The following is a 15,727-nucleotide window of genomic DNA, read 5'->3' on the forward strand; positions in this document are numbered from 1 at the left end:
TGTAACATGATCCACACTGAGTTTCGGTTTTCAAGACAGGCATAGGTCTCCGTCTTCCCCAGAATCGTGGAAGACGGAGACAGCTGATCGTAAGAGGGTTACATCCAATGGACATGTGCTTGTCTTGAGTGTCAGTGATTTTTGACCTTCTGATGGTGCATGATGGGAGCTCAGGTACAGCAGGTGTAGACAGTGGAAATGAGAATGGGGCCGCTCCAGCTGTAACTTAGGGGCCGACGGAAGTCGGAGGCAGGAGAGGAGAAGTAACCTGAGAGAGGGCAATGCCACTGTAGACGGGGACAACGTGGGACCAAGACCAGATGGCAGGACTCAGTGCTTGTAGCTCTTCCTGCTGGAGGAGGACGTGGTGGTGTATTTGATGGTGGAACTGCTGCCTCCAGAGGAGCTGAAGCCACCGCCCACACCTCTGCCGCTGCTGGAACTGAAGCCACCTCCAAGGCTGTGGCCACTGCCATAGGAGTAGCCGCTGCCTCCACCCAGGCCTGAGCCACCGCCCATGCCGCTGGCACTGCCATAGCCACCAGCGCTGCCATAGCCGCCAGACACGGTGGACTGCACCACAGCTGTGAAGGAGAGAGGGGCAAAGACACACAGGACACAGTGAGCTCTTCCTGCCAGCCTCAGGCCAGTCAGAAGAGCACAAGGGCAAGGGAGGGAGGCAAGCAAAGGTACTTACAGATGTTGACTTGTCCGACGCCTTCCCCACTCAGCCTAGGAAGGGAGAGAGCACAGGGAGCATGAGACCTCAGAGAGCTCCCAGGGGACCAGAGCGGGAAGCCTTGATGTGAGGAGAGCCCCTGGGAAAGCTGCCTTTGAAATGGTTCTCTGAGAGTAGCCATTATGGCCATAAGTAAGGTGCCTTCAACTTCTGCTCAAGACAACCTGACCCTGGATCCAAGATATTTGAGGGGCTTGTGTGGGTTACCCACCTGCACTCCTCGCCCTCCAGCAGCTTCCTGTAGGTGGCGATCTCCACATCCAGGGCCAGCTTGACATTCATCAACTCCTGGTACTCCTTCAGCAGCCGGGCCATGTCCTGCTTGGCCTTCTGCAGGGCATCTTCCAGCTCGGCCAGCTTGTTCTTGGCATCCTTGAGGGCCAGCTCCCCACGCTGCTCAGCATCCGCGATGGCGGACTGCAGGTTGGCACACTAGGGGAGGAACACAGGACAATGAACTTGCGATTCAGTCCTCCAGAGGAGACTAGCCACACTTCTTCTTTCTAGTGAGAAAGAGTCCTAGAGCATAGAATTTGTGGAGAGGGAACCCTGAATCTTCCTGTCTAGCTGTTTGACTATCTGGTAACCTTTTCACGTCTCTGAGCTTGTTATCAAAGTCCTATGCCTTTTGTATTAACCACCTGCATGAGGACGTGAGTGGTGACTGATGGAGTCTCCAGTCTACACGTTAGAAGAACTGGACAACTGGATTTTTTTTTTTTGAGTGTTGTCTCCAAAGTCAAATCTGGACCACAGACAAACGTATCTAGCATGACCACGACTAAATTTGTACATTACAAATATGGTCCATTGAGGAAGTGAATTTTCCATGAGACTATTGAAACCCTGCTCTCATCCCACCTCAGATCACATGTTTGGGAAAGCTTGTTCTCCCCTTTCACTCTTCCCTCTTTTTTTTTCTTTTTCTTTTTTGAATCATGAGTAGATTTGCAACATCTTTTCTCAACTCCTATGGCCTGCCTTTCCTCCCCATTTGTTCCTTTGCAGCTCCCAATACAATCATTCCTTTAAGATCAATCATATTTCCATACTTCTAGCCCATACTCTACTCCTGTGACCAGGAGAGATGTTTCTATGTGTTTGTATCATGCTCTTGGGATTGGACCCACTCTCCCTGAGAGACCCAGTGGCAGCTACTAAGGTAGACAGCTTGGTCTACTAAGGACAGCATGGTCTTTCCTCCCTTGTAGTTTCCAGTGCCCAGATGTGTCCAAATGATGATCGATGACTGGCTGATAGTCTAGCAAGGAAATAATACTTTTCTTCCCTTCCCCACTCCCACCCTCTGCTCCATCCTACCTGCTTTTTGGTGTCATCAATGTCAGATCTCTGTCTCAGGATCATTTGGTTGAGCTCAGTAGTCTCCTTCTTGGTGCTGTGTAGCAAGGTGGTCTGCCGACCTTGACCTGCAGGAGTTCAGAAGGAAAGAAAGGTAGGTATGGGCTTTCACATATGAACACTGGCTTTTAATTCCCAATCACCTAATAAGATTGTACCAAATGATGTTACATCTCTAAGAACAGTAGATGGCACAAGATTATTTGCTGTTGCGCAACTGAGTGGTTCTGGAGGATCATTGAGCACCTAGTTTTGCAAAAAACAGTGATGTTCTTCATATCCTTGGGATTTACAATCAGGAAGAGGTTGAAGGCAAAGCTCAGGAGTACAATGTCATTAAAATATTTTTTTTTCCTCCAATTTTGTCTCTTGCTTTTTACTCTTCCAACCTTCAACAAAGGGACTGAGACACCTAATCTTGATAAGCTCACCATCTTCAGGTGAATTCATTTTGTGCTGCTTCATGTTTATTGATTTCTCATTTGTATCTAAAAAGAGGAAGAGGAGAGATGCTTGAATCAATGAGTAAAGAATTTGGAAAGAGCCTGTCTTGACCCAACATTTCACACTAAATGAATCATTCTTGAATTGAACTTTCAGTTCATGGAGACTAGAAAGTGACTACTCTCTCATTTTCTCCCCTAATGTGCACTTCAGCAATCATGCCCACAACTAGACCTGGCCACTCATAGACTTGAAGTGTGGCGCTGAAGCCATGGTGGCTGACGCTTTGGCTCCTCATGGTGGATTTGCTAGACATGGTTCCTGAAGAGGAGAAGGCTGCAGAAAGTGTGAGAGGCTGGAGGGTAGAGCTGAAAGGAGGAGGAACATGAGATGCTTTCTAGTAGCCACTGTACAGGGAGGACTAGGCTGGGCTCATCCTGAAAGGTGACCTTGCAGGTTGAGAAGTGTGGCTTTTTTAAAAACAGTGAGACCTCATCTTTGTTATTAGAAAAGTTATGAAATATGAAGATTGCTTTTTTGACTTCTTTTAGAGGGAAAAATTCTCTTATCTTTGATCTGTGATTGAAACCAATACAATAAGACTATTCTGAATTCACTGAAGCCAGGAGTTAGACTTTGTCTCAAACAAAGGTTCAGAATGTTTTGCTTGTGTATCAGAATGTCCTGAGTGCTCTCCTCTCCAACCTGGTCTTTTGTGACGGCTGAGAACTAGAAATCTAAAGGCAATTTTGCCCTAACAAAAGATTACTATTTTCCAACAATTGCAAATATGTGAAGTTTGACTTGTTTTTTCAGCTATGTAAAACATTGAATAGGTAGAAGAGTATAAGAAGAACTTAATAAAGCCCTGGATACCCATCACCCAGATTTTGCTATTGTATCTCAAGGTTAACCTTATTTCATTCATAATTTCCCCTCTTTCTTCACCTACCTTAAATTTATTTGAAAGGAAATTCCAGAAGATTATATGTTTATCAGTAAATAATTCACTTTTTATGTCAAAATGGCAGACTGTTTAAAAAGTGACCAAAATACTATTTTTATATCTTAAAGTTTAACAGTAATTCTTTAATATCATGAAGGGTTTAACATCCAAATTCCCTGCATTCTTATTGATTTTTTAAAATAATTTGTTCAATTCAGGATCCAAACAAGGTCCATACATATTTGTTTGAGTGATGTATCCCCCAAATAATATGTCCTTTAAATCATCTAACCCTCTGTCTTTTTTTTCTTGCAATTTATTTATTACATAAACTAGGTTAATTGTCCCATAGAATTTTTTATTCTTTGGGTTTTGTCACTGCATCCACTGGTGTCATTGAATATGTTACTCTCTCCTCTGTGTTCCTGTCAAGGGGAACTCAAATCTAGAAGGGTAATAAGTTTATTTTATATATTTAAACTTTTCCAGAAGTAGGTGTAGTTGAAAGTGTATAAGAATGAATATTGTCACTTGAGGTGCCTGGATGGCTGAGTCAGTTAAGTGACTGACTCTTAATCTTGGCTTAGATCATGATCTCAAGGTTGTTAGATAGAGCCCCACATCAGGCTCCTTGCTCAGCACAGAGTCTGCTTGAGATTCTCTCCTTCTCCCTCTGCCCCTCTCCCCACTTGCACACACACACTCTCTAAATAAATAAATAAAATCTTAAAAAAGGAACAAACATTAAAAAAGGAATGAATATTATTACTTCAATATCTACAAATTTAGAAATCACTAAGTAATGCATCTTTGTCTATCAAAACAAATTCTCAAGGCAAGCCCCCAGCCATGTAATTGAAGATGTTTCTGTCCTTTGAGGGGACTTTTCGTGCATATGAGTGTGTGTGTGTATACACACTTCCTTCAGGTGTTCCAATTATGCTTGTGTTGCGCCTACTTTATCTTCTTTATCTGTATTTCCCCTTGACTCTCCTTTAATGCTCTTTGACCACCCCCCCACTCATGAAACTCTCTTTTCTCAGTATTCTCCTACATGTCCTTTATTGTGCATTTGGCATACCTATTGCCCTTTGTACTGATATTAATTTGGCCTTCATTTGCATTGTGGCTTTATTTTTCTCTCTGCCTCATATCTGACTTCTGTAAGTGAAGTTTTAGCTATTATTGTCTCATTATATGGTTTTTATTCTCGAACTTAATAGCGGGTTTATTTCATTAATTTTGGCAATTTTGTTTTATAGTAACTTCATGTTGATGAGTGATCATTACCTGCCTTTCGTTTTACATATTCACTTCATTTTCAAACATGTGTTGTCTTTTGTGGGTCCTAAAACGGTTCCTTTCTGACTACTGCTCATCCATGAATGAGATGAACTCTATCTTGACCCGTCAGTTGTTTGTAGAAAGTATTCTGGGGAATGGGCTGGGCCATATGCAGGCTAACAGATTGGGTGAATAATTCTTGCTCCTTAAAACACCCTACTCAACAACTGCAGAGTGGTTTACAATTCCCAGTCACTCTGCTTTTTTTCTTTCTTTCACCAACAAAATGCTGCCAATAGGCCTTGTCTTTGATTTGTTATTCAATTCTACCTCCACTGTTTCTTGAAACTTCATGACTAATGGGGTCCTGCCTCAGGTCACACTCCTAGTTCTGACTGTTGCAAATAAGGGATTCTTGGATTTGCACCTGATGACTTGTCCTTCACATTGACTTACTTGTGCTAAATGAGTCAACAGTGCCTGGAATATAATAAAACTTCAACATCAGGCTGCTTCTTTAGCTTGTGCTCAACAATTATTTTGACAGATAATTTCTTGTGTCCCAGGAGCTGAAACAAACAACAACAAAAGAACAAAATAAGAAAACTGAGGAAACTTAATCTCTTGATGTTTGCATACTGTCCCTGTGATGAGACATTCTTTCACCACTTAGCTAGGCTTACTCTGAACCTAGAGATCAGTACAACATGAATACATAAGATCTTCTCAAGACTTTACTGAGCATGTGTCTTCCTGGATATATGCATGACTCCTTAAATTCTCTCATACACAGAGCAACTTTTAAATGTGCTCATTTTCCAAAAAAACTAATTCCACTTAGTCTTTAGACCTTAGATGGTCAGATGGTCTATTGTTTGTCTCTTCCTATAACCTCTTGCCCCAGGACTCTGTGGGTTTGTAGTCTTCCTGGAAGTTCTTCCTTGCTGTGTCTCTTGCTTCTCTTATCTACATTTGGATTTATGTGAAACAAAGTTAAGAACCTTGCCTTAGTTCTTAGGAACTCTTCCAGACATGTTTGAAGAGACTTACATGGTTATTTGCAAATAGGGTCTACAACTTCTCTCTGTGTGAAGGTGTATATGGTAGGGAGTATTAGAGGCAGAGGGTGGGGAGGGGGTGAAGGGTAGAATGGAAAGAGGGAGGTTGGGGAAGAGTTCAGGAACAGGCTGCTGCCTACTCAAGACCAAAATTGCAATAGGTAGAGGGTAGAGCAAGGGCTCAGAAAATTGTTTTAAAAAAGGCTTTGTTATAATTTTGAAGTTGCATATTCTTGATTGGCCATTTGTTGGTTGTTATCAACTTTGGACAGTTTTCCAGAGCTCCTACAGAGTTTACTCAGTTTCTGGTTGTTTTTTGAGGTTTCTGGGGGCAGAAGGAGAGCTTGAAGTTTTCCAGTCTGCCATTTTGCTATCCTCACCTGCACCATAAGATTTTAATTAAATAAATCCATGTATATATACTGTTTTTGCAACTTGTTTTTCTGGTAGATGCTATATCCTGTATAATTTTCCAGGTCAGTTGTTTCCTTTCCATTACTCCTCCTGAGTGTATAATAATATGAAAGTTAAATGGCCTTAGATTTTGGAACCCAGTTATCACTTTATCTGTTGTTGGGAAGTTCTGACCGAAAATGAGGAGGTACCAATGTGAGAGGCTGCCCATGTTCCTGGAGGAACACTCAGAAGTGAATACAGGAGAATACTGATACAAGAGGATCCAGAAGCAGCCTCTATATAGTAGGGAATTGAAGAAATTTTCTCTTGTGTTGTGAGAGCCTGGGGGCTAGGAAGATAATGATCACTTCTGAAGAAATAGGGAATGATGTGGACAAGGGCAGGACAAGTTGAATGATGAGCCCTTGCACCATACCTTGAGTTTTCATTTTCCATTCATAGAAGTCAAATCTGGCCATGGCACACCAGAGGGGAGACGTGGAAGCATCTCTTCCGAGGACCAAGGAATCAGCTTTATCCGTTTTCATGAGAGACTTAGGGTGGGACAAGGTGGGTATTTCCATTTTTGTTTTGCCTTCACACTTCAAGAAATTAGCATATGAGTTTTGTGCCTGAGTCTTTGGATTCTTAATTTGAGAACCTCTAGTATTTTTAATTTTCCCATGTTGTGAAGACTGTTTGGATTCACATCCGTGTACATACCTCTTCCCACAATTGTGCTATTTCCTCAGTATACATTTCTAGAAAGATAATTGCAGTTCAGAAGTAAGTACACTTCCATTTCTCTTGATACACCTTGTCAGGCAAATTTCTTGGTCATGAAGCTAATTCCAAGTAAAAATTAAATATCGTATCCCTTGTTAAATGTTCTTTTGATCTGATAGGCCAGAAATATATTTCTCCAACTGATAATGTAAGGTTCATCCCTGGGGGATGTAGTGAGGTGGTCTTAGAGACAAGGCAAGTGAGACCAAGCCACTTCTGCCTGGTACAGCTGATAAAAAGCAGAGTATACAATGATGGTGGACCAGATTCTTCCCATTCCACTTGCCAAACATTTAAATGAAATCTTATCTAGGAAGGAAATCTGAGTGTCAGGATGCTAAACTGCAGGCTTTTGTGCCTGTCTCAAGGAAAAGAGTGAAGTACCTGGGGATTGGGAGTATTTTAAATACATAAACAGGTATTTGTTCATTGAAAAGCTCAAGAACAACGGGTGACAAATCAAGGCCATAAAACGATGCATTATATAGTAAATCTGCTTTATTTAGCAATTAGAAGAAAGCAAAGAGCAGAGGGAACTTCACAGGGATACAGACTCTGTACATTGTAGAACTAGTCACTTCTGCTTTCAAGACCATTGCAAGATAGGAGGAACCTAACACTGGGAACGTAGAGAATTCCTGGGTACCTGGAAGCAAAGGGCAAGTTGCCGTGTTCTGGAGTAGGACCCAGGCAGTGTTTCTGTAAAGAAAATGGGCAAAGGTAATTTCCTTCTGATTCTCAACCTCATATACAAAATAATGGAGGCAAGAGAGTAATATTTTGGTAACAACCTGAGCCCCAGTTGCGGTTTATTATGATGTAAAGCAGAGGTTGACCTATGGTGAGCAATGGATGATCAGGTGGGGCAGGTATCAGCAGTGAAGAGACCTGAGGGACTCAACAACTTTAGCTCAAACTCAGAAAGTAAGAGAAATCAGAGGCAGGAGAGAAGTAGCCTGAGAGAGGGCAATGCTGCTGTAGACGGGGACAACGTGGGACCAAGACCAGATGGCAGGACTCAGTGCTTGTAGCTCTTCCTGCTGGAGGAGGACGTGGTGGTGTATTTGATGGTGGAACTGCTGCCTCCAGAGGAGCTGAAGCCACCGCCCACGCCTCTGCCGCTGCTGGAACTGAAGCCACCTCCAAGGCTGTGGCCACTGCCATAGGAGTAGCCGCTGCCTCCACCCAGGCCTGAGCCACCGCCCATGCCGCTGGCACTGCCATAGCCGCCAGACACGGTGGACTGCACCACAGCTGTGAAGGAGAGAGGGACAAAGACACACAGGACACAGTGAGCTCTCTCTGCCAGTCTCAGGCCAGTCAGAAGAGCACAAGGGCAAGGGAGGGAGGCAAGCAAAAGTACTTACAGATGTTGACTTGTCCGACGCCTTCCCCACTCAGCCTAGGAAGGGAGAGAGCACAGGGAGCGTGAGACCTCAGAGAGCTCCCAGGGGACCAGAGCGGGAAACCCCGATGTGAGGAGAGCCCCTGGGGAAGCTGCCTTTGAAATGGTTCTCTGAGAGTAGCCATTATGGCCATAAGTAAGGTGCCTTCAACTTCTGCTCAAGACAACCTGACCCTAGATCCAAGATATTTGAGGGGCTTGTGTGGGTTACCCACCTGCACTCCTCGCCCTCCAGCAGCTTCCTGTAGGTGGCGATCTCCACATCCAGGGCCAGCTTGACATTCATCAGCTCCTGGTACTCCTTCAGCAGCCGGGCCATGTCCTGCTTGGCCTTCTGCAGGGCATCTTCCAGCTCAGCCAGCTTGTTCTTGGCATCCTTGAGGGCCAGCTCCCCACGCTGCTCAGCATCAGCGATGGCGGACTGCAGGTTGGCACACTAGGGGAGGAACACAGGACAATGAACTTGCGATTCAGTCCTCCAGAGGAGACTAGCCACACTTCTTGTAGAAAGTGAGGAAGAGTTCCAGAGCCCAATATCATAGAAAGGGACTTTTCCTCTTTTTGCCCAGCCCTTTTCTCTTCTGCACAAATTAACTAATCTGAGAGCCACATGACAAAACCCGTGCCCTCTATTTTTAACCACCCTGCATTACACTGGACAAAATACCAGCAATTTGGAAGAAATGAACCCACTCATTTCTTTTAAGTGCTGCCTCCAAAGCCAGACCAGCACCTTTTCTGATGAGCTCTGTGGATGCCACACTAACTTATACAAAATTAGGAGCATCCTTACTCAAGGAGATGAGTTTCACATCTAGCTGTGGAGATCTTGCCTTCCTCACTCCTAAGGGATTCTAACTCACTTGGGCAACACTGATCTTCACCCTGGGTCCTTGCTCAACTTTCTTTTTCAGTAGAATCTTCAGCAGATTTGGAACAATCTTGACCCTCTTCTGACCTCCCCTTTCCTTTCCTCACTTGTTTCTTATATTCCTAAACCAACCATTCTCCTTAAGTAATCTCTTTTAAAAGCCCCAAGACTACCTTTTGACAGTCTGACTAACTGGGATTGCTCCTGTCAGGTGATTGCATCATTCTGTAGTGTTGGCATGCGTGTGTCCCAAGCTGGGGGAACTCACAAGAGTGGGAGCGGTGTGTCCTCCTCTCTGCTATTCCCTCAATTCCCAGTGTTTCCCAAATGGTGACTGATGACCACTTGGTGGTGTAGCAAGGAAAGGATGCTCTTCCTCTCCAGAGCCCCCCACCATACCTGCTTCTTGACATGGTCGATCTCAGATCTCAGCCTCTGGATCATGCGGTTGATCTCAGCAATCTCCTGCTTGGTGTTGCGCAGGTCGTCCCCATGTCTGCCAGCTGTGACCTGCAGCTCCTCATACTGGAATGCAGACAGAGAGAAGGCAGTGTATACGGGCTTTCACATGCCAACGGTGACTTGACTTGTGAACCAGGCATTTAACACACTTGCACCTAGTGGCTTCTCCCCAAGGGATTTTAGGGAAAGTTGATGTGGCAAGGTCACAGGATCCTGTACCTTGATCACAGACCCTCTTTTGAATGGACCGCTGACTGCCTAGTTCAGTTGGGGACCAGCAATGTTCTGTATCCTGTTTCTGAGAGCCGGCATCAGGGTGAAGACAAAAGCAAAGATCACTAGGTCCTTATCTATGTAGCTGTCCTCCTGCACTTGGGTTCTTTGACTTCTTGAGCTTGGACAGAAAAACTGTAATGCCTGCTCTAGGAGTGCAGGGTACACATCCTATGAGAAAAGATCAGCTTCCTTACAGCACACTTCCCAGCAAAGAAGTCTATAGTCTTGCTGGTGTTCAGGTAGGGGACACAGCTGTCAACTCAAGGCTCACCTTGCTCTGGTACCAGGACTCAGCCTCAGCCCGGCTCCTCTGAGCAATCTCCTCATATTGGGCTTTGACTTCAGCGATGATGCTGTCCAGGTCCAGGTTACGGTTGTTGTCCATGGACAGGACCACGGAAGTGTCTGAGATGTGGGTTTGCATCTGTGCCAGTTCCTGCAGAGCAGAAGATTATCAGATCATTTTTTCCTATGGCATTTACAGAGGTATCCAATCCCCCAGATCTTCCACCCTTTGCAGAGCCCCATCAGGGCAAATAAAAGAGGAGTGGAGATGCTTACTGCGTCATACAAGGCTCTGGTGAAGTTGATCTCATCTGTGAGAGCGTCTACCTTGGCTTGCAGTTCAACCTTATTCATGTAGGCAGCATCTACATCCTGGGAAATAAACCAACAACTTGAAGTCAGCTGAGCCCTCCTTCCCAGTCTGAACACCTTTTAGTCTCCCCATCTAGTCCACTCTTGGATGTGTGCACAGACCCAGAGTCCTCACCCTCTACAAAGGAACATGACCCCCTGATCCTCATCAGCTCACCTTCTTCAGAGTCACAAATTCATTCTCCGCTGCTGTGCGCTTGTTGATTTCGTCTTCATATCTGGAATTAGAGCAAGACACAATTGAGCCAGTGGCGAAGATGATACAGCAAGATCAGCCTGGGTTCCCAACTTTCCATAAGACAGATATCTCTAAGTTGAGCTTTCCTGCCACTGAGCCACAAAAATGGTTTTTTTGTGTTCCCTCAATTCCTTATATCTTTTCTCTCCCCACCCACCTCTATGGTCCATTTGTTCTTTTGGGGTTGTTTTTAGGCACTACTTGTGGTTTTCATTGCCATGGACCTGTTTCCCTATGGAACCGTGCCCACCTCTGGACCTGGTCACCCGGTTGTCTTCAAGTGTGCGCTTCAGGAAACTGAACCCTTTTGTCTCCTTGAACTCACTTGTTCTTGAAGTCCTCCACTGTGTCCTGCATGCTCCTCAGCTCCGAGTCCAGGCGGCCCCTCTCGCCCAGGATGCTGTCCAGCTGTCTCCTGAGGTTGTTGATGTACTGCTCAAACAAGGGCTCCAGGTTCTGCCTCACGGTCTTGGTGCCCTGCTCCTGGAGCAGAGTCCACTTGGTGTCCAGGACCTTGTTCTGCTGCTCCAGGAACCGCACCTGGGGGAAGACAAGGTGGTTATTTGCCAGAGAAAGCAATGGAGAAAGAGATATGAGTTGCCAGGAGCCCAGGCACGCCTGGGATGTCACCGAGCTCCTGGGCTACTACAGAGCATGTAGAGAGGATCAGACTGACAGTGTTGGTCCCCCCAAACCTATTTCCTTCCTACCCCAGTGATCCTAATATGAGATTCTTCCATGGACCTATGAGGTCTTCTCGCTGGCTAAGTTATGTCACCTGTCAGTAGCGTTCAACTTGTCTTTTCTTTTCATTGAAAAGCACAATCACACATTTCCCTGTTACATTGCACGATTTTTAAAAAAAATCATACCTCAGTTAAAAGTATATGAATTGTGCAGAATCTAATGATTAAATCCAATTCAGTTAATGATTGGAGTGCAATATCTTCTGTTTTAGTACATAGTTCTCCTCTACAACAAACGCCCTCATGGTCATGCTCTGGTTCTACACATTCCTTTCTATGGATACATAGATGTTTCTGAGTCTTTTTCTTCTAATCCAGGCAGAAATCCTTTCTTTTCTTTTTCTTCCCACTCTTTTCCTCATGCCCAGAGTCCTCAAGGAGATTTCCGCTGGCATTATTTTTTGATTCTAGGAGTCTTCAGAAGGTAAAGCTAACCCACTCCATTCTCTCACTGCCTTATTTTGCTTCATGCTTATGAAAAGTAGAGTATTCTTCCCTGGCAGGGATGAAGGACACGTAAGAGAGCCAGGGGTTTTAAATGGTTTCCATCACCTGCTGCCTGTTGTGAACGTGGAGGCCAACTGGCATCCCAGGGGAGAGCTAGTCTCAGTCCCCTTCTCCCTGCCTCCTGAGTCTCCCCCTGGTAGACAGTCATTGCTTGCCTAGTGTCAGGACTCTGGAATCCCAGTGCAGGCAGGTGTTCCTGGCTCACCTTGTCGATGAAGGAGGCGAACTTGTTGTTGAGGTTCTTGATCTGCTCCCGCTCCTCAGTCCTCACCCTCTGGATGGTGGGGTCGATTTGCAGGTTCAGAGGAGTGAGGAGATTCTGGTTGATGGTGACCTCTTGGATGCCTCCAGGAGGGCACACAGGGAAGCCAGAGCCTCCATAGCCCCCAACAAAGCCAGCTCCACCACCGAGCCCAAAGCCACCACCAGCTGCACCACCAAAACCAAATCCACTTGCGACTCCACCTCCATAGCCAAAGCCACCTCCAACTCTGCCACCATATCCGCCACCGATGGCACAGCTGCCCCCTCCGATGGAGATCCTCTTGGAGCCCCCCAGGCCATAGAGGCTCCTGCTGCCAAAGCCGGCTCCTCCATACACTCCACCGAGGCCACCACTGCCCCTGGAGCGGGACACGGAGACACTGCTGAAGCCAGAGCGGCAGACCCCTGGGACTCTGGCTGAGCTGGCGCTGAAGCCACGGTGGCTGACGCTTTGGCTCCTAATGGTGGATTTGCTAGACATGGTTCCTGAAGAGGAGAGGGCTGAAGAAAGCGTGAGCGGCTGGAGGGTAGAGCTGAGAGGAGCAGATCTGTGAGATGAACCTCCCGGCAGCAGTTTATATAGGATGGAAATGGGTTGGGCTCCGTCCTGGAAGGTGAGCTTGCAGATCGGGAAGGGTTGGGCTTTACAAACAGTGATGTCACATCTGGATTATTAGAAAAGTTATGAAATATGAAGATTGCATTTTTGGCTTTCTTTAGTCAGGGAAAAATATCTCCCGTCTTCCAGCTTTGACTTGATCTCAGTACAATGAGACTATTCTTAATTCACTGAGCGAGGAGTTAGTCACTGTCTCAAACAAAGGATCGGCGTGTTATGCTAGTGCATCAGAAGGTATAAGCGCTTTGCTCTCCACCTGTGTTGTACCCAGCAGAGATAGGACATTGAAATAATCCATTGCATATGCTGTCATAGAAATATTCTTGTTCTTTTCCATAATTAATGAAGTTAAATATGACTTTTTTCCTTTTATGTAAAATTTCACCCACATAGGGAGTAAAATAACAACATAATCGGTCCCTATGTTCTTATCACCTGGCTATATAAAAGTCATTATCTCATGGTCCATCTTACAGCTTCCATATTCCCACCCTATTCCTTAGCAACTGTAAATTATTTGAAAACAAATACCAGAGATCGTATTGTCTCTTTGGTATGTAATTCCATATTTATGACTAAATGAGAGACTCTTTAAAAAAAATAACCAAAATATCATTTTCATATCTTAAAAATTTTATATATTCATTAACATCAACAAGTATCTATTCAATCTTCAAATATTCCTGTGAGGATCATTTATGTTTTATATTTTGTTTGTCCATATCAGGACCCACATAAGCTCTATACATTTTGTACGTGGGGGATATGTCATTTAGATCATATATCTTTCAAATCTTTTAAGTCATTAGATCCTCCTTCATAATTTTCTTACAGTTTATTTGTTAAGGAAACCAGGTTATGTGTCTCCTGCAATGTTTCATTCTTGGAGTTTTCTAACTGCATATTCATGATGTCTCACTTGACACCCTACTGTGCTCCCTTTATATCCCAGAACGTGGTAGTTCAAACTAGAAACTTAATATGCTATATATTTAAACGTTCCAGATGTAGATGTTGTCCACTGTCTATTAATCTACTGAATATGATTACTTACACACTTACTTGTATATTTAAATATTGAAGAAGTAACAGATGTTCAAGGGACAAAGACATGCTCCAGGCCATTGCCCAGCCAGCCAGTTCCCACATGCAGACGCAAGCAGCGTTCCCAGTTCCTGTGTATCGTTGTAGTAACCTCCCTTGGGTATGTTTCTGTGTTTTTCCTGGCATGTGTGTGATGTGTATGTGTGTGTGTGTGTGTGTGTGTGTGTTTATGAGAGAGAGTGAGAAGGAGAAGGAGAGAGATATTGGGCGGGAGTGTATATGTACAGAGAGAGCCCATGTTTTTTTAAAAGTATACATTGTATGCGTATTTATGTATATATAACCCCCCCACATATTCTCTTTTCGGTTACTCCTGTCTTGTATTTATTGGTGTTTTCTCTTCATTCTCATTCTCTTTCATTATTGGTGTATTCTCTTCATTCTCTATGATGACTGCTTCCTGCCTGCTCGCTCCCCTTTCCTCTCCCTGCCCCCCCTTCGTGTCTATTTCTGTACATTCAGCAAGGCCTTGACCCCCTTGTCTGTTTCCAACTTGGTCTTCATTTCTATTATGGCTGTCTTGTTTCTTTGCTCCTTTCCTGAGCTCTACAAGCTCACATTTTCTCCTTTATTATCCCACTCATTGGCCCCTTCATTCTCTTATTTTATCATGGTGTCTCTTTCCTTGAGTTTTGGGTAATATTTTATTGGAACTTTTTTCTGTTGAGTGTTTTTCACATGCCTCTTGTTTTTCTAGTTCCCTGTGTTTTTTAACGTAAGGTATCTATTGTGGGTCCTGGAATGGTTCCTTTCTGACCAGTGCTCATCTCTGAATGAGGCGAGCGCCTTCTGGGCCTGCCATTTGCAGGAAGACTTCTGGGAGGTTGGCCAGGGCCATATCCAGGCTCACAGTGATTCTCATTATGACACAGAGCTGTGCGAATAATTCCTTTACGCTTTAATTCAGACCAAACAACAAAGGTCACTGGAGAGTGGCTCACAGTTCATTCTCAGCCTTCTTTGCTTCACCAACAAAATGCTGCCAATAGGCCTCGACTGATTCCTTATTCAGCCCTGCCTTCACAGTTTCTAGAAACTTCATGACAAATGGGGTCCTGCCTCCGGCCCACACACCCAGTTCTGACTGTTGCAAAAAGGGATTCCTGGATTTGCGCTTGATGAAGTGTCCTTTACAGTGACTTGGCAGGAGTTCAGTGAGTCAGCAGTGGCTGGCATGTAGGGAGACCTGCGTTAGCTTTGTTTGCTGTTCTCTGTGGTTACCATGCTGTTTGGTTTTGATTTGTCGGTTGGTGGAGAGCGTCCTTCACTGAGACGTGTGGCCGTGGCCATCTTTTCTCTGAGTTTTCTTAACAGCTGTGCTTGCGTGTCTCTATTTCTGTGAGAATATTCTTCTATTTTTTTTTTAATTGAGGGATTTTAAGATCTTTTCATTTTGATAGTTGAGGGTGGAGTTTACCTTTGTGTTTCTTGTTCTTGTCGTTTTCAGGGAATTTCTGAAAAAGGGGAAATGCTTCCCTTTCATCTGCTAGGTCCATTCAGAAGTCTCCCGTTCACATATTTATATTTAAAATATCATACTAACCAAAATATCAAGCTAGTAACTTA

General features: G+C 44.6%; 1 protein-coding gene across 6 annotated transcripts; it reads right to left on the minus strand.

Annotated features, from left to right (window-relative positions):
- Nucleotides 1-330: 330 nt before the first annotated feature.
- LOC123794628 (keratin, type II cytoskeletal 6A) lies at nucleotides 331-12,919 on the minus strand. 6 transcript variants are annotated; one of them, XM_045800790.2, is made up of 11 exons: nucleotides 12,610-12,919; nucleotides 12,380-12,549; nucleotides 11,247-11,461; nucleotides 10,841-10,901; nucleotides 10,588-10,683; nucleotides 10,298-10,462; nucleotides 9,688-9,813; nucleotides 8,633-8,853; nucleotides 8,380-8,414; nucleotides 8,138-8,266; nucleotides 331-452 (listed from the first exon to the last, which is right to left on the minus strand). In XM_045800790.2, the coding sequence occupies exons 1-11, from the start codon at nucleotides 12,917-12,919 to the stop codon at nucleotides 331-333; spliced, it is 1,650 nt and encodes a 549-aa protein (XP_045656746.2). The 6 variants fall into 6 exon arrangements, with proteins under 6 accessions (XP_045656746.2, XP_045656743.2, XP_087711553.1 ...); XM_045800787.2 differs by having other exon boundaries at nucleotides 12,380-12,919; XM_087855427.1 differs by having other exon boundaries at nucleotides 8,117-8,266; nucleotides 12,380-12,919.
- Between the last annotated feature and the right edge of the window lie 2,808 nt (nucleotides 12,920-15,727).

The sequence above is a fragment of the Ursus americanus genome, chromosome 25, assembly GCF_024610735.1.
Source record: "Ursus americanus isolate L20-20 chromosome 25, mUrsAme1.1.p, whole genome shotgun sequence".
Classification (NCBI taxonomy): Eukaryota; Metazoa; Chordata; class Mammalia; order Carnivora; family Ursidae; genus Ursus; species Ursus americanus.